The sequence below is a fragment of the Erithacus rubecula genome (genome assembly GCF_903797595.1).
Source record: "Erithacus rubecula genome assembly, chromosome: 9".
In the NCBI taxonomy this organism is placed as follows: domain Eukaryota; kingdom Metazoa; phylum Chordata; class Aves; order Passeriformes; family Muscicapidae; genus Erithacus; species Erithacus rubecula.
In genome coordinates, this window is record NC_136660.1 from 27,368,781 (window position 1) to 27,388,063 (window position 19,283).

Genomic DNA, 19,283 nt, shown 5'->3' on the forward strand with positions numbered 1-19,283 from the left:
GCCAGCTCACACACACTGTGCCCTTCCCATTGTTCCTGGACATGCCCCAGCCCAGCTGGGCTCACATCTGAGGGGACACAGTGGCACCACCCTATGGCCTCCTACCCTGCAGCCTGGCTGGTGGGGCCTTTGACAGTCCTGTTGGAGGCATGGGCAGAGGAACATCCAGTGCCCCAACCAAGTCTCTTTGTCCTCCCACTGTTTTGGAACAAGCTGCTCCCAGGGGAATGTCACCTAAACCTGGGCTAGAGGTGGCCCAAACCCAAGCATCCAAGGGTCTATGTCCCTCCCCAAGCTCTTGGTGAACACAACCATCTCACTGCATGATATAGCAGCTGCTGCCCTGGACAGTGGGTAGCCAAATGCTGAGCTAGTCTGAGAGGGAAGATACAGCAACAAAATGAAGATGCAAAGGAAAATTAAGGTGGTTCCAAGAATGCTCATTTTCAGCAGCACAGGGGTCTGGTCACACTCATATCAGTCTTTACTTACTTAAAATTAAGGCACCTACACTAATATCTATTGAGGGAATAGGGCTGGGAAGGTGAGTGCTGTCTCTGTCTGTAGAGACAAGATGTACCTTTGGGTAACTGAGACGCTGCGAGTCTGGGATGTACTGGTTGCCTTCACTGCCCCCTTCACAGAGCAGACCACTGGTCTCCTGGATTACCTGTGCAGAAGGGGAAGAAAGAGAGCTGTGAGAGAGCTGCAGTAACAAGATCAATTAATCTACCTCAACTGGGGACTGTCCTGGTGTTGCATCAGGCATCCAGCAGAAATTGCTGGCTCCAAGAGAGGGGAGAGGCTGCCAGCAAAGGCAGTCTCAGAGCCCCGTGGCTGTCCTGGGCTCCAGGAGGCTCCTCCTCCTGCTGCTGTCTCAGGGAAAGGGCTTCATTTACCCCTGCCTCAGCCAATTCATGCTGGGGACCCTCCCCAGACATTTCCCCCTCCAGCCACAGCAGCTGGGCTGGGAGGTCCCCATGTAGCCTCCAGCACACTGAAGGCAGCAGGGAGCTGCAGGAAGAATCTCTCCCAGGACATGAAAATGAAGTGGTATATTTGTATAAAGTCACAGTGAGGAAGAGAGCCAGAGCACACAGGGACAGGGTTGAGATAAGATCTGGTCTCCCACCAAAGCATGGCAGCACCACAGGGACAAGTCCTGAAGGTGACACTGACCCTGAGCCACTGCTCTGCCTGGTCCTTGCTCTGCAGCCCCAGCACAATGACATCAGCATTTGTGGGGATGATCTTCAGCTTGTGCTCTTTCTTCCTCACTTGCTTCTCCTTGTGAATGACAGTGCAGCCCAGCAAATTCACGTCGAGCTGGGGGTTGTGGTCTTTGGAGCTCTTGTAGCACTGGGAGGAAGACAGGGACAGGTAAGAGGCAGAGGAGGAACCTTCCTGCTCACTGGCAGGAGCTCAGCCCCATAAGTGACTCATTTATCCACATGCATCACATGCACTGAACACATGAAGCTCCTACAGTTCTAAAAAGACTGCACAGACTACACACAGGAGATCCCTGTGTGTACAGGTACACATACATCTGACTGCATGCACACACAGTCTGAACTGCCTGTTACTGACACAGGATCAAGTATGTGCTTAGCTCTGGGATAAATATCCCTTCTGCTCAACCTCCTCAAAAATATTCCCCAAAAAGTATCCCTAGACATTTTGGGGGATTGGGATTTTGGTCACAAATGTGTCCTTGTGCCCCCTTCAGCCATGCCCACATTCCTTCTGAAAATGGAATAAGATCCCCAAATCTCCAGGACATGGTTTTTGAAGCATTGCTTCAAGGGGTGCTTTGTTTTTTGCCAGCTCATTAACATGGTCTAAGGTGCCACTTCCTCCCTCAGCTCATAAAACCAGATTATTTTACACAGAGTAGAGGATCTGCTCACCAGCAACCTGGTGTCCTTGATAACACACAGCTGTTTTGCCCACTGTCCCAGCCACTTCTTTCTCCACAGGAAGGCACAGATGCGGGCGTCCTTCATCAGCTCGATGGTGGCCTCTGGGGATGGCCACTGATGGGTTGCTGACTTGCCTTTGCTGCTCTCTTCCTCATCATAGGACTCGTAGGAACTACTAACAGCTTCACCATCTTCTATAACAAATGCAAAGCTCATCATTAAATCCATTTTTAGAATAACTCAGAGTCAAATGCTTCCCTTAGCCATGCTCACACATGCACAAGCTTCCAGTGCAGGTATGTGTCTTTTGAGGCTCTCCTACGGGAGGATAATTAATAGGAACATTACCCTCAGAGATAATTTTTTCTTTCCAGCCCAATATGAATCTCATTGCAGTACTTTGTGCCTAATAGCCTCTGTTAGCAAACACTCAAAAGACACTTTTCAGTTGACCACAAATTTGAGAACTCTCCCTTAGACATTTCCTGATGTTTGCTGCTTTCTCCCCCAAGATGCTTTTACTACTTTCCACTTCAAGCCAAACACGCATCATTTTAAAGGCAACAGCAAGCTACAATCAGCCCTTGTCCTCTAAATGCCAGAAGTAAGAATGGTATTTGCAAGGCCATGCAGCAAGCAATGATCTGTTGTATTTGAGATGCCATTCACTTTTCCTCTCTCATCTAACAGGACCCTCTCTACTCATCATCTAAGGGACAGCAAGGGGCTTTGAAGTAATACACTGTTTCAGCACCAAAAATTAGTCATAAATGGCAAATGTGAGGAGCAATAACATTTTTAATGTCCAACCTTAAATGGATTGCTATGTAGGATGAGCTGAAATTTTCAATACTCAGCTCTAAGGCATTGCAGATTATTGGAGTTTTCAGCTGATCATTGGTTCCAGGTTCATCAAAACCACTGAAAATGTTCTCCCTGACTGCAGGGGGATTTGCAATGCTCTGCAGGCATTTAGAGCTTTAAGTCACAAGATAAACTCACAGAGCAAGATGGTAAGATTGGGGCAACATTTGTGGTTGCAAGAGTTTGTTTGGCAATCTTCTACCAAACAGCATGGAGGAATATTGTTAAGTTTCTCTCATTGGAATTTAATCTAATTTGGATTCTCACCAAATCTTACTATCTACATAAAAATAACATTATCAGATTGGTGCAAATTAAATGAAGAAAAGCAGTCAGAAAAGAGAAAGAAAAAGACATTAGGAGCTTCACTGAAGAACATTTTACTTGGGTTTACTTGTTCTTTAAATAAAAGGAACTGAGATGCAGTAACAAAGCTACACATTTCACTCTATAACCTCCCTCAAGTGATCAAAACTGCACCAATTACACAAGCTTTTTAAAAAGCAAATACTCCCTTTCAAAGTCTCTGAATGGAGCACACTACTGCTTCACATCTCTATGCCCTCAATGTTTCAAACTGTCCATCTTTTACAGAAAAACTTTACCCCCTCAGTGCATTCTCACTGTGCAGACCTTGTCCACAGGCACCCTGTGCAGAAATTCAGATAGAGTAAAAGTGTAGGTGTTTCTCAACCCTACAAACACCAAGAAGTTGAACCTCTGCACTACCACAGGACCTTTCCATAGCAGCAGCAAGGATGCCTAAGGGAACATCATCTTCCAAAACTCCTCCTTATGCACATGGGGGTATCACTGACCACCCCTCTGTCTCTTTTGGGAGTCTCTGGTGCTTCCACCTAAGCTGTAGGTCAGGCTGTCACCTTACCCCTGGATTCTCCTGTGTGCATCAACCACAACCTCAAGTGTGGCTCCTCATGGGATAAGCTCTTCCCTACTGGAAGAGCTGCAGGCCTGGTGACACTGCTACAGCCTCATGAGGGAAAGGCATTTACCAGGCTGTGCAGCTGGAAAACTGGGGAAAAAAAAGCTGGAAAACAAACCTTGCCTGGTGGCTTGTGACAACAGTGTGGTCACTACTAAGGCTCACTCAGTCCCAAATCATATAGCTCAGGCATCCACAATCTTGGATGTGTTTATCTAAATCCACCTCTGCTTTCCTGTGGGTCTCCCCATGAGCTCCCAGGGAGTTAAATCAATGCCATGATGCAGGAAGATCAGACTATCTTATACTCCCACCCTGCCTTTGCCTCTGGAGCACCTTCAATTATTCACCAAACAGCTACTCATCAGCACAGCCAGCATTACCCCCATCAGCTGCACACCAGTGGCACAACCAGGGGAATAAAAGCTAGGGAAGTTCTCTTCATTGTCAACCTGAGCATAGGGAAAGCCACAAAAAATAATGCTTTGTGCAGAACAGACAGGGAGAGGTGGTTACCCCCATGCATGTAACAGGCAAATCCAGGGGGAGGAACTGATAATTTTTGCTAAAACTGAGGTTCTGGGGGGTATTTTGGGGGGTTTTTTTTGGTTGTTTAAAAAAGGCACTTCAGGTTTGGAAAGCATGCCATACCCATAGTTATTGTGGCATAAATAACGCCCTCAGTAACCTGCAACCCTGGCCTGGGTCCAGCCGCAGCAAGCCTACCAAAAAGACCTGCACAGTCAAAAAGAAAGAGAAAGGGAGACAAAGAGAGAAAGCCACAGATGAGCAAATGCAGAGAACAGGGGCGTCAGTCCCTCGCCAGTGAGGCTGTCCCGTATCTGCACCCCTTACTTAGGCTGAGACTGCAAACAGGGACAGCATTTACAACCCATCCCCTCAAACAAGGCAATTCCCTTTAAAACAGAATCCTCGTCACCGTAATTAAAAGCAGCCAGGGCTGATGAGCTGTTCCAGCCACAGTAATTACTGCTCAGCTTGAGCCACGCCGCCCCTCTCGCCTTTTCACTCCGCTCCTTATCGCACCCTCCAATTATGCAAAGGCTGCCGATAAGGGTTTAACACATTTCAGCCCGGGAGGGAAGGGAAGCAGCAGCCTCAGCCTGAGCTGGAAATGAAAGGCAGAACGGGGGGGTGGGAATGCTGCTGCTGAAAGATGGACCCCAGACCCAGCAGACTCGCCCGCTTGCTTCGTTTTAATTAATTCACCCACGGATTGCTGCAGTGCCTCGCAGTCCCACCTCTGCTGGGCAGACCTCTATCTCCCCAGCCCATCTGGAGGCTTGCTTTGATGTCCTTTCTTGGCAGTGCACCCACTTATTTTAGTGGTGTTGCTATTTTTGTCTGATTTCACTACGCCCATTTGTTTGGGGACACATGGGTGTCTTCCAAGGCTCATGCTGTAACACGGTCAGAAACAGCATTGCAGAGGAACTTTTCACAGGAGCTTACAGTGACAGGACAAGGGGAAATGGATTCTAACTGAGAGAGTTTGAGCTTAGATTTTAGGAGAAAATTCTTTACTGCAAACACAATGAGGAACTGGCACAGGTTGCTCAGAGAGGCTGTGGATGCCCCAGCTCAAGGCAAGGCTGACTGGAGCTCTGAGCAACCTGGTCTAGTGAAAGGTGCTCCTGTACATGGCAGGGGGGTTGGAACAAGTCTCTTTTGAAGCCCCTTCCAACCCAGGCCATTCAGTGATTCTGTGAAAGACCACCAGCAGCTCTCTGGACTGCCACCCCCTCCCTACCCAGCCTGTGGGGAAAGGCATAGAGGGCTTAGGGATTATTTGGGCCAGGCTTTAGCATCTTTACAGGGCAAAGCCATGCATGTCCAGACTGCCCTTTAGCAGCAGCAGTCACACCAAGGTCCCAGATCAATTGCTAGCAGTGAGCATCACTGTGTGGGACAGGCACAAAATACTGCTGGCATCTGATAGGGCACAGGCTGGGGCAGGGGGAAGGATAAGGAGCTTGTGCTTGTTGAAACAAAGGGCAGGACAGGGACCTGCAGGTTTGCCCACATGCTGCAGCCTGATGTCTTGAGGCAACCCAGGGCACCAGCATCACTGCCCAGCTCCCCTCTGCACAGCACACCACACTCCACCTTCTGCTGAACCCCCACAGCCTCTCCTGCCACAGACCTGCTGCTCATCTCTCCTTCTGGCTCACCCCACGAGGAATCACCTCCAACATGAGGCTGCCAACAGAGATTCTCATGATGCCTCCTTCCTCCTCACACAAAACATGTTTTGCAGCACACCAGGAGGTTTGTGTAGAAGGTATGTGGTGGGGTCTGAGCACCCACAGGATGCAAAGGCACCACACACCTCAGTGCTGAGGAATCACTGGAATCCTCTGTCCCATCTCTCCTATCTCCACTTACAGCTGAGAGAGTGCTCAGCAAAACAGGGATCTTGCTGGTGCAAAAGCTGATCACAGCAGCCACAGAGCCACCCAGAGCTGCCTCACTTGGACAGTGCTCCCACCATTTGTGCTTTTCTCTTTTTGCAGAGCTCTGGTCTCTTATTTCCTTAGGCATTTGATCAACCTAGATTTCAGAGGGTGGTGGGTGTATTTGCATCTCAGAGCAGCAGGTAACCAAGGAAAAGCAGAGGTGGGAGATGGTGTGCACTTATTCCTACCAGCCAAGTCTCTGAGCTGAGGGTGAGCTCATGGAGCTGCCTGGATAACACAAGCTGGGAATCCCAGCACATGGATCCACGGCTGTATTCCAGCTAATCCAGCATGTGCCTTTTTATGGCATGGCTCTTAACAATTTATCCACTTTCCCAGTGTGCTGCAGGGGGAAAAGAAATCTCCTTTATCTTACACTGCAGGCATGGGGATGAGGCTGCAGCACCCTGGGCTGCCCAGCTGCAGCAGAGCTTCAAAGGGTATCACAGCCCCCACCTCAGCCAAATGACCCAGAGCCTTTCAGAAATACACAGGGCAGAGCTGGAGGGGCCTCTCCTCTGCACTGAGCAGCACCTTTCACCCTGGCCATGATGAGCCTGAACCTCTTCCCATCTGAGCTGGGCACCATCCTCCTGTTCACTGACACGGAGCTTCAAAGCCCAGTAGTTCACACTGGGGCTGGAGAAGACCCAGATTCTTCCAGATGAAGCTCAGATGCAACAGCCAAGGGTTTAGACCCAGATCTTTAACCCTTAACTCTGACTTCTTTCTTGCCTGGACTCTTGCCACTCAGCTCTGCCCATGCCACACACTCTGATGCAGACAAGGCTGATAAGCAGAGATCTGCTTCTGCAGTGGGGTGATATAATCTGTCTCTTATGGGCTTAAATGGATTATAAAGTGATGACAAGATCAGCTCTGCTATCAGATCAGAGGGAGGCAATCTCCCAGCAAAGGGTGTTCAGCAAAAGGATGCAGGAATACATGGTAAAAGTGAGAATGTGAGAGCCCAGCATACAGCAGCCTCCCCCCAGAGGGGTGGGAGCCCTCAGGGGACAGGCATGGGTGGCACTGGGCTGCAAAGGAACCCACACACCTTCCCCTCACACAAAGTGTGGCTTTCTAATCCAGTTTACAGATGGCTCAACTGCCACAAGAGACAGAGCTGAGTAAAGAGCCAATTATAAAAATGGTTATCACTGCTAACAGACCAGCAGAGCATGGATTTTGAGCCCCAAGGGGACAATTAGAGCGCTAGGACATGAATGCAAGTCACCACAGCTTCACCATGCAGTCCTGAATAGAAACTTGTGTTTGATGCAGTTTATCTGCCAGAAAACCACCAAGACAAAGAGAACCCACAATGGTTTCTGACATTTTACACTGATGCTATATTGATCTCAGCATGTAACTAACTTCTACAGGAAAGTTAAAAATTGGAGTAATTCAGTAGCCTTTGCCTTCCAGTAGCACTAGGTCTGTAATATCAAGTGTGATGAGCAGCAGAAAACAAATTTGTCCCAAAAGCTGTACAAGATATCTGTGCTTTCATTTACTGAGTCTCATAAACCTGAAGTCCTTCATGAACCCCCTCCCAAGGGTTAGCTGGGATATACCATTTACAGAGATGTCATAGGGCTCAGCCTCTTCGTAATATCCTTCTGGGGATTCAATCTTGGGGACTGGAGGCTGTTTTGTTTCGAGAATCTGCAGAATAAAAACATAAGAGAAACATGATTTAAGATAAAAACAGATCCTTCAAAACAACAGGGCATCCTTTCCCCTTTTTTTTAGCACTCAAGTGCATTCTAGTGGATGAAATCTTTTAGAAGTGGTACAGTTAGCTCAAACACAAATTGAAATGACTGTATAATTGCATCATAAATGTTACTTTCTTTCATGTTGCTGAATCAACTCATAGCAACAATTGCAACCCATCAGCCTTACCCTGAATTGAGATTTCTGCTGCAATGACCCTCCTAAGCTGCCCATCCTAACTGGGCATGGTCCTCTGTGCCATGGATTATCTTATCAGGGAACCAGAAGGGAGGACAATTGGTGCAACCCTGGCTTTACACTGAGAACATAACCTGAGCCATTTCTGATCATGTCTCCAAGTCTCTGACCAATAGAAACCAACAGCTAAAATTCTCTGCTTTAGGAACTATATTGGGAATCTTTAATTGTGCTCTTAACAAAAAAACAAAGGAAATGGATAAACAACACCAATGGAAAATAAGCCTTTGAGAAGAGTCCAAGTGCTGGAAAATCCCTGTGGTGCCTGCCAAACCCCTCCCTAAACACAAGCAAGGGCTGGCAGGAAAAACATGTCTTGATCCTTTAGAAATATCAATACATGAGTGGGAAAAAATGAAGTAAAAAACCCCAAGCTTTTTACTTTTCAGGTGACTCACACAGATGTTGGACATGAGACAGCAGAGCACAAACAGATCAGGAGGATGAGGACAGAGCTTATGTTCTTCCCAAATACCTGGCATCCCATCTCCCAGCCTGAGCTGACAGCAGCATTCCCCTGCTCCCCAGTGAGGTGTCCCTGCTCCTCACCAAGGGCAAAGCACCCACAGCCATCTGACACCAGGATGTTTTGTCTCACAATGCTTCAGCTGAGCCAGCTGAGGCTGTGAAACCCTGACAGCATGCCCAGGGTTAAAGCCCACTGCCCCCAGGAGGAGGGCACAGAAGCAGGTCTCTGTGCAGAGACAGCAATGCTGAAGGTCACAAATTGTGCATTTGCCAGCCCAGGATGGCTCCCTGGGGAAGAGGAGCCACTTGTGCATCAGCAGTGCAAGATCAGCCCATCTGCAGCTCACATCATCAAATGCAGGTGCAAAGCTGGACTGCCCATCCTGCCCTGGATGCTTCCACCAGCAGCTACTGGTGCCCAGAAGCAGCAAGGAAGCTTTGAAGGAAAAGATTTTTCTGGCCAGCAGCTGCCCACAAAGGGAAGGACTAGGCTGTGGGAGCGAGGAACCCTGACCACACCAAAGTCACACTTCTGCTCCCTCTTGGGCTCTGCCACCCCCCCAGACCTCTCCTTCTCACATGGCTCTGCCAGATGCTGTCAGCAGACTGAACTTTCCTTCCAGAGGCACGTAGAACACTGCTGGAAAACACTTGCCCTTCAAACACTTTAAAAGGTTTAGGAACTTCTTGTCTCAATGTGTTACATTAAAGAAACAAAAGCAAACCCAGTCACCCCAGGGCTTTACTTAATCCCTTTCCTGGCTAGGAAATGTGTCTGTAATTGCCATCTGTGGTGGCCTCCTGCATGTAGCCAGCTTACTTTGTGCTGTGACCATAAACAAATTGCCTACACAAAAGAATGCTGTGGGGTTTTTTGACACCATCCCACAACTGTCAGGGAAAGGGGCTGCTCTGTTTTGTTTCCTACAGCAAAAGAAAGCCAACAGGGTGCACCTTGGCTACCCCAGAAGGTATTTGTTTCAGCCCCTCTTTCCCTAAGGGTGTGGAGTGGTTCACTCCCTAACTGAAGTCAAAGGCTATATATTGTGTTATTTAACCATGCTGGCCCTTGCAGAACATTTGCCTGTTGCATTATGGCACAATGAGCATGCAAATATAATCACCTTGGGCATCTGCATCCCCACCACAGCACCTTCCCTGTGGATGGCTGCAGGAGGAGGCAAAGCTGCCAGGGCTGCAGCAGAGGAGAGGTCACCAAATCTGCAAATCACCAAAATCCACAACCTGCAGAACTCATTGTTTGAAGGGACAAATCCAAAGGATTCACTGGGCTCAGGTGGGCCACCCCTGCTGGGTTGCCCAGGACTGCTGGTGTCTGTGAGTGCCAGGGACAATCTGCTGTGCAGAGCTTTGTCACCACATTTCTTCTGGGCCACAAAAGGCAAGTGTAGGGCAGCACCACAGGATGCCTGAGTGTCACCAAACCACAGAAAACTCTACTCTGAATTCCTTTCCTACCCTCCCAGTTTCTGTGCAAGGAGTTGTGCTCCACCCTCCAGTGCCCAGGTGGCTCTGGCTCCTGCCTGCACTGGGAGCTGCAGATGCAGACAGGGAAGATCCATTTCCCCCTGACAGCAATTTCCACTCATTAAAGCTCTTTCCAGCCCTGCTCCTTGAAGGACACTCAGATGTCTTTGCTGCCAAAGCTCACTGACACTCAGAGGCTCACAGTGAGCAGATATTTGACTGCTGCACCCAAGGGAGGTTAACTCCACAGTAAGCAGGTGGTAGAAGGTAATTCCCACCACAGGTCTGGGGGAAGACAGGTGCCCTTCTCAGATAAAATCTAAGACTATTTTTTTCTAATTCCCTCATTTATCTTCCTGATTGCCCAGTCAGAAAGCTGGGCTGCACCAGGCTCAAGAGAAATGCCTTGGGGACACCCAGATGCTGCTTCCCCAGCAGTGCCTTCCTTCCACCACCTACCCACCATGAAACACAGAGCTAGAGAGAGATTTAATGAAATACAGAGCTAACAGAGATTCCTGCTCTGGCCACTGCTCCCAGGCACTCCAGCTCCAGCCATCTGCGTGGGCAGAGCCCTCCCAGCAGGCAATCACTGCACCCAGGGGTTTGCCAGCTGCATCCCATCCTACCCCTTGTTTTCCCAGCTCCTCCAGCTGAGCCACACAGATCCCTGGGCAAAAGCCCTGGGACCTCCTTCCTGGGAAAAGAACAGATCCTCCTTGGTGATTGATGGATGCACCATCCCATCCTCCTCCATGCCTCCTCTTCCTCCTCCCCATGCTGCTTTTGGAGCATGTCCTCCTTTCCTTTCACATCCTGAAATTCCAGCTAACAGCAATTTCCACGTTGCACCAACTACTGAACAGCAACATTCAGGCTCTCGAGGATGACCCGTGTCTATGACAGCTGGGCTGGCTTGCTGGCACAGAGACACCAACCCACGAGAGCTGATGGGGTTTAACTCAGAGCTGCCCTACAGAAAAATCTACAGAGCCAGCAACTCCTCCTCACAGACCTGTGGGATGCACAACCAGAACAACACCAGCACCCAGTGCACAAGACCAGGTGATCCAGATGTGAGCAAACCTCTGGTAATGGCCAAACTGAGAAAGGCTCTGGCAGCAAAGGAGGTCCTGGTATGCCCAGAGCCCTCCCACCATCCTGGAGCTGAGGGATTCCTGGCTTTCCTAAGATCATGTCAGCAGCCCAGGCACAGCTGAAATCTCAGGAGAGATTTCCAAATTAACAGCTGAGAGCCATCACCACCTCTGTTTCTCTGAAAACCTCACTTCTCCCTCCTTGAGCCTGGGGTGCCATGCAGTGGGTGTGGGTCTCCCTGGCAGGGAGCACAGCCCAGTTTGCACACTGAGGGTGAGCTCCCACAGCTGCCTGCCCCACCTGTGGAAAGCTTTGGGAGCCACAGGGGTTCCTGGGTGTCAGCCACCATCCAGCTGCACCAACCACACTCTGACCCACAGTCTTAGCAAATATGAAACACACAAATATGAAACACTAAGCTGGAAATCCCTAGTTCAATGTTTTGCTATGGTTTTTAAAATAAAGCCCATCAGGACTCTTTGCCTCAGTAACATACACAGGTAGAGATCTTTCCACCCAGCCAAGCTGCACAGGACATGACAAAAGTGAAGCCCCAAGGGGTTCAGAGCCCCAGGCTGAGGCAGTGAAAAGCAAAGGGTGTGAAAAACTCACCTTTGGAGGGGGGAGGTCTGGCAGGCTCTTCTGAGGAGGTGACAAATGCAGTCCTGAGTCTCCATTGGTCAGGGAGTCCTTCTGATCCAGCACTGCAAGGCAGACACAATTACACAGATGACATCTCCCAGCAGAGCACTTGCTACCCTGGGCTGTGCTGGAGCAGCAGGATGCTATTTCAGTGGGGAGCAGAGTGACAATTACAGGCAGGGCTGCAGGGCCACCATGTCATTTCAGGCCATAGCCAGGAATGTGGCACTGGGAGACCCAGCAGAAAAGCTGACCTCTGGTTTTAGGGCATGTCTTTCCTTCTGGAGGGAAAACTGTGAAGGGGAAGACTTTAAAGGGTCTTGAGAAGCAGCATGGGTAGACAGTTCACAGTGTCTGGAAACCCATGGCAGTTCAGTCCTTGCTAGCTCTGATCCCTGCTGCTGTGAGCAGACAGGTCAGTGACTGTCTGCTCCTCTGCTCCTTTCCCAAAAATGGATCTAGCACCACCCTGCTCCCAGGGAAAACTGCTTAGCTGAGTGCACAGTGGCTTATCAAAGGCAGCCCTGACCAGCAGTGTAACCACTGCTCTAGAAGCAGCCCAGGCCAAACATGAGTATGGGCACATGGCAGCAGAAGCGCCCCAGGTGATCTGTGTCTGCCTCTGCAAAGTCAGATTTTCCAAGCAGCTGAATGCAGTGATTTAGAATCTGGAGGGTACATTGCAGGCTCACAAAACTTGTGTTCAGTCCCTCTTCTCCTATCACAGAACTCCTGGGTGGCCTCAATGAGTGCCCAAATCCCATGACCTCTGAGACAGTGCAATGATGGATATATCCCTTCCTTCTCCAGCTACACACACCAGCACCACAAATCACAGACTGCTTCCTTACTGGGGTGGGAGGGGAGGAATATTTTTCTCCAGACAAGCATTAATATTTTGCAAATGTCCTTTGATAAAGATGCCTCTCTAAAACCTGAAGTTTGAAGAGGATTTAAAAGAAGGAAAAAAAAAAAAAAAAAGAATAAACACAAAAAATCCTGCTAAAAACCCCATCTAACTATTACTTACTTGTGCCCTCTGTTCTTTGTAGAAGTGAATGCCACCTGGCATTTGGGCTAAGAGGATTGCAGTGGCCACACCAGGAGCCCTTCACATCAGTCCCACCTCCCAGACTCCTGTGACTTGCAGAAGGAGATGGAATTTGGCTCACTGATGAGCCCCATGGACCTGCAGGGCAGAGACTGCATCTCTCAGGCAAATGAGATCCAGTAAATGATGGTGCCTTCATCACCTAGAGCTGGGAATTCAATTACTGGGCCACAGGAAGGCATCTCAAAAGCAGTGTCTGCTCTGCTTAAATCCTTACCACTGAAATTGCAAGTAGATACAAGGAGCAGGGAAATACATTTTTGTGCAGAAATTGCATATTTTAAAGTTTGGAGGGGTGACTTTTGGAGTTGATGGACTTTGGGAAGCATTTCACCCTGTGCTGGTGGAGCATGCTTGAGCACAGCTGCTGTGGGGAAAAGCTCTGCAGAGCACCAGAGGTCCTGTCAGCTCAGCCACAGCAGTGTGGCCCCCAGTCCCATGACAGGCATGGAACTGCAGTAGATAAAGAATAGAGGGAGATTAATAATCACTGGAAGATCAATATCACACCAGTGGGCACTTGGGGCCCTCCATGTGCTAAACCTGAAGCTGCAGGTACCTCTCCATCCATCCCCAGGGGCAGGGGCAGGGCTCCACTCAGCTGCAGCTGTGGCTAAGATCTCACACATATCTCACCAACTTCAGCATTTCCAAATAACTCAGAAGTTTTACTTGGAACAGGGAAGTTGTTGAAAACAGAAAGAGAGAAGTGCCAGGTCCCACAGGGAGTGACTGAGTGGGCAGGGTCATGGACTTGATAGGGAAAAGTCTGAAATAAAAGAGCCACCTCTAAAAATAAATTGTCTGAAATTTTCCCTGTGTTTGAGCATGGTGGATCAGTGCAAGCTTTGCTTTATCCACCCAAATGAGAACTTATACAAGGAGATGTTGCTGCTGCTGCTCAGCTGCTGGGAGCTGTGTGATCCTACAATAGAGCATTACAGCATCACCCAGAGAGCCCTGTCTGGAGGTCACACTGGGGCTGCACGTGTCATCTGGGAGGACATCCTGTCTTGAGAGGCATTTGAAGTTAGCCCAAGTTTGGCTGCAGGTGGTTTAAAGAACCAAACAAACCAAATAAACAAAAAAAAAAAAAAAAAAAAAAAAAAAAAAACAACCCAAAAAACAAACAAACAAAAAAAACCTACAAAGAAATAAAACCTAAACAAATACTGTGGAAGTGGAACAATCCCAATGATTGCAGGACCAACCCAATCAGTAGCTGGCTGCACTGATGAGTCCCTGTCTCATCCCTTTGCACTGTAAACTCTGGGGTAGGATCAGCCCCTGACTAGGTGTGCATTTAAAAAAAGTGTCACTAATACTCTGCAATTATCAGCAACCTCCTTCACGGTGAGCTTCAAAGAGGAAGAACATTTTTAGAAATTATGTTTTTGCCTTGTTACAAATTCAAAACCTGGGTAAAACTAAATTGGACATGAATATTTTATCTAGGTTTGATTTCTCAGAGTTTACTCTGCAGAACTCTCCCATCCCTGGGAGATGAAGGTGCTCTGCCTGTGCAGATGGTGAGGGCTGAGCCCTGCAAACTCACCCTGCAAGGCTGTGACAACACAGACCCTCTGGGCCACAGCAGAGCAACACAGCAAACAAGAAATGCACTTTCAAGGTCCCAAAGATGCAAACAGTGATTTGCTTTGTGGCCAAAGAAAGCATGAAGGCTTCCTTGAATATTTCAGGCACTGGAGCTTCAAGCCTTAGAAGGCAACATTTTTATCCCAAAATAAAGACCTCCAAAGTGCTACTTCCAGGAATAACCTCACAGTGTTGGCAAGGACTACTATTTCCAAGGGAATGTTATGAAAATGGCCCTTCCACAACCAGCAGCTGCTTCAGCCCTCAGAGCTGCCAGAGCAAGGCTCTAACCTTGTGTGCCTTCATCATCCCAAGAGACACGATGAAACCATTAATCTTCAGCTCCCTACCTTGGTCTTGTTTCTCTTGGTCACCCTGCTGTTTATGGACTGTCACTTTGTTCATATAAATATACTCCTCATCACCACCTGCAAACAAAGGGAAAAGTGAACTCTTTACCCATATGCTGCTAAGTTTTTCCACAAAGGCAGATGTAAAAAGTGTCTCTGCTGAGTACATTTGGAGAGAGCTCTTTGGTTGAGGCAATGTGCAGGAAAAATCCCAAGCAATAATAAAAAGCAGAAAAATTAAGTGCTTTATGGTCAGGAAATTCCGTAAGTTAAAATTTCTACTTAAACATTAACTTGGCCAAACAGTACATCCTGTGTATCTTACCAAGTGGATTAAATAAACTTAAGGTTTAATAAGGAAAACAGAAAGGATCAGGAATCTTGGGAATCCTTTGCTTGTAAAGCTGCACACATAACTATAGTAATTTTACATAAACAATTAGAGGTCACTGCAAAAATAAACTCAATTTCATTTTGTCCTTCTAATTTTCATGTCTCCTCTTCCCACCAGCTGCCAGGAAAATGTTTCTCCAAGACCCTGCAGCAATTCCCATGACAGCCCACCACCCCATCCTTGGTTTTCCTCATCTGTACCACTGGATTTGGTGTAGACTTTCAGAAGGTCAGAGAGGAAGCTCTTCTTCACCACAGCAGTGCTGCTCAAGTTCTCTTTGTCCAGTATCCTCAGAAAATCTTCAAGTTCTGTGAGCAGCTGCTCAAGAGCTACAAAAGAAACACAGAGAAATGTTGGCAGAGCAGCTGGGTGGTGTGTCAAAAGAGGACAGATGTTAATTGCACACTTTCCAAAATTCTTTGCTTTTTCTGCCCAGGAATAGTTTGTATTTAATTTTCCAGCTTGAACCCTGCCTCTAGCTTTGGACAGAAAGTGGGTCTCAAATAAAAAATTCTCCAACTTCCCTTAGTCCATTCACACATCCGTGAAATCTCATGTAAATACCTATTCTTCTTCTTCCATTGGGATTTCTTGCTCAAGCAAAGACAACCTGAGGAGATTTTGAGCATGAGGGCTGAAACTACATGAAAGCATCTTGCAAGGTCTTGATACACGCACCTTAAGTCCTGGCAAACATCATTCAAAGCTCATTTGGCTTGGGACCTACCACAACTCCTGCTTTTTGCTGTCTCTTTCAAGCCTCCTCTTTATTTGGGAGAGATGGGGCCCTGGCAATCTGGACTAGTGGGAGCTGTCCTTGCCCATGGGAAGGAAGTTGGAACTAGATGATCTCTAAGGTCCCCTCCAGCACAAACCACTCAACAATTTTACAATTCATTCTACCATTAATTCTCTGTCTGTATTAATTTGACAATGTTTATATGTGTATTCCAAAAAGAAAAGGAAAAAAAATCCTCACCTCCTCACACACATAAATCACAATTCAGTAACTTCTCAAGCCACTGTGCTTGGGCAGTGACCACAGAGACCATTGTATCCTGTGCAACTGAAGGCACAAGACTCAGCAGCATCTCCCAGCACCTCAGGAAACCCTGCTGCACCCAAGACATTCCTGCATCCTAAATCAAGCCCTGGGACACGCCACTGGCCAGCACCAGGGGCTGAGCCAGGCTCATGGGTTTGTTTTCCTGCCCAGGAGGAGCTGCACAGCCCTGCCACCAACAAATCACTGCTCTGACAGGGCTCACACTGGAGCAGCAGACTCTTAATGACTTGCTTTTGTTCACACCAGAGTTTATCGAGGGCTAATTAGCAGCAGGAGGAAATGACAGAGTATTATGTGGAGAGAGGAAGTGCCATGCAAGAACAGCAGTGTGTGGGGAGAACGTGCCAAACCCAGCTGGGACTGGCCTGCCCTTGCAGGGTCCCCTGCTCCCTCTCCATTGCTCCCCTCTCCATCACTCCCTGGGGCTGAGGATCTGCAGAGGGGATGGGCAGTGCAGCCTGGGTTTGCCTCCACCCCCCTGCAAGCAGGCAGTGACACCTCAGGCTCCACCAGGGATGACTTGAGTGGAGCAATGCTCCTTTCCTTTCCCTGCAGCATTCCCACCCTGGGGGATCCCATGGAACCCCTGTGAGTTGCAGCTCACACCCATGAACTAGAAAAGTGTTGACATTCTGGATTCATAATACAAATCTGAGCAGCTCCAGTTAAAGAGCTACCACATTAAGGTCACAAAGACGTTTTTAAAGGCAGGATAAAGCCATCACCTTGCTATTCATCTGTCTTTAGCCACCAGGCAACATTCCTGGGGTAAATACATGTTAGAAGATTGATAAATAAATTACACTGTAAAGGTTTATGTTGCTAGCCATTAATTGAAAAAAACTTGCTACTGCTCTCAAATGGAATTAATCTTCACCAGATCTGACTGTAAAACAGCCTAATGACTTCAGATCAATCAATAACAGCTCCAGAGGAATCAACCAACTTGTAGCTATTCACGTTTCATTCTATACCCTCTACACCAGATTAATTCTCTTCTGGTCTGATTTAGGACCAGTAGGGAATGGAAAACACCTGCATCATGCTCTGTTAACTCAAATGTCTTTGCTAGCTTCTGTTTTGCCCAGAGAAAACAAGAAACAGCAGCTTTTTTTCCCCCATAAGCTATAAGGAAATAGGCAGCATTTGCAGATAATAGTACTGGATGCCAATAAGAAATGGTGTCAAACCTACCCACAATTGAGTTCTCTAAAGCTTCAGGGACCCTGCTTCTTCCAAGTTTAAGGAACCCCCCCAGGGTAAACCATAACTTTGCTATGCTCATCTGCTTCAGTGGCCCACTTCATAAAATTCAAACTGAGGTGAGGTCCTGCTGGTCAGGCCAGCTGAACAGGACATTCCTGTCAGGGATGATATCAGAAAATACAGCACCTAAGCTGAATCTGAAGCTGCAGAAGCAGGACAGCTCCCAACAGCTGCCCACATGGATGTCATGACAGTGGGTCTGCAGGGACAGGGGTATAATTCCCATTCCCTCCTCCACCCCCAGACTGCAGAAAATGACTTTATTCTTCTCCCAGGCCTCTACAGCTAGCACACACACAGGGCTGAGCACTAATGAATAGCACAGCCCATACAGTAGGTTACATTTTCCAGCCCACCAAAACTGAACTCAGGCTTCCAGTGACTCAAAGCAGCTCATTTAGGATGTGATTCTGGGGCCACAGAGGTCAGTGGAAAGACTCTGTCAGACCTCAATGGATTCAGACTTCAGGGACTCAAGAGAGATTAATTTTGCTCTTATTCAGCAAGAAGCCATAAGTATATAAGCCATCTGCTTCTATGCAGGTGTCTCTCTCATCTCAGCTGGACATTCCCAATCCAAATCTGATACCTGCAAAAAAAAACCCAAAAAACCAACAACCTCCACTGACCATTCATTCTCTCCCATCAGAGGGAGAACAAGCTGATACTTATCAGAGACTGATGAGTGTGGGAAGTAAAATGAATTAATACAATGAGGATCTGTAAGATCTTCTGTGCAAGCCACTATCAGAGCAGTGATATTAACCTATTTAGGTTAATAGGACTAAAAACAATTGAGAGCCCTTGTATATTAGGCCATCTCAGGATTCTGAGTGCTGGAAGTCACTGCTTGATCTCAGCTAAAGACCTACCATGCTGTGCTGGTGATGTATGGAACACACTCCTGGTAAAACCAGGTTGGTGGCTTTTCAAAGCAGCCTGAAGCAAATGATTCTCCCTCCAAGGTCCATGGTTTTGTTCTCCTTATCTCAGCAGTTCAGAAATGAGAGCACATAAAGAGATGATTCCTGTTCTGCAGGGCAATACTTACAGATGCAAGGAAAGTATTTGCAAAATTGTATGGCTGTAAGCAGCAGGATGAGTGATCAGAGATAGACAGAAACCTAAATCTGCATAAGGCAGAGAAATTCTCAGATGCTTTTCTGAAACTTTTTTCCACTGCTATATTGCTCTTGTCAACTCTCATAGCACTTCTTTGTGACTCAAGTAATGTTTCTGGCACTGTCTCAAACAAAGAGCTTCGAAGATCTTACAAAAATTCAGCCCCCTTCACAAAAAAAAAGGGATTAACTCTAAGGTTTAGACTGTCAGAAAAATTAAGAGGCTTGGCCAAGGTCACTGAATACCTGCACTGAATCCAGTCCCCTCAAGCACCAATGTGACCTACTCCAGTTCCTTACAAAGCATGACCACAGACCTGGGGTACCAGTGGAAATCACAGCACAGCTCATGCCATGTTCTTCTCCATAGTAACACATCAGTAACTGGATAAAACCTGTAGGAATTTCTCAAAACATGATGGAGAGAGGTATAGGAGCATCACAGCCAATGGGAAACTTGAGTGATTTGCATCTTCAGTGAGTGGATGATCATCACTGAA

The 19,283-nt window shown here is 47.7% G+C and overlaps 1 protein-coding gene across 4 annotated transcripts in view; it reads right to left on the bottom strand.

The window, feature by feature from the left end:
- Window positions 1-19,283, bottom strand: part of AFAP1L2 (actin filament associated protein 1 like 2) — a 64,167-nt gene that overhangs the window by 9,508 nt on the left and 35,376 nt on the right. For 2 of the 4 annotated variants that reach the window (XM_079312485.1, XM_079312483.1), the window contains exons 2-8: window positions 15,531-15,659; window positions 14,937-15,014; window positions 11,850-11,941; window positions 7,784-7,874; window positions 1,911-2,113; window positions 1,180-1,359; window positions 581-670 (exon numbers count right to left, since the gene is read on the bottom strand). In XM_079312485.1, the coding sequence (XP_079168611.1) occupies window positions 581-670; window positions 1,180-1,359; window positions 1,911-2,113; window positions 7,784-7,874; window positions 11,850-11,941; window positions 14,937-15,014; window positions 15,531-15,659 (863 nt within the window). Of the gene's footprint in view, window positions 1-580; window positions 671-1,179; window positions 1,360-1,910; window positions 2,117-7,783; window positions 7,875-11,849; window positions 11,942-14,936; window positions 15,015-15,530; window positions 15,660-19,283 lie in introns of all 4 variants that reach the window. The other 2 variants (XM_079312484.1, XM_079312482.1) reach the window with 1 other exon arrangement.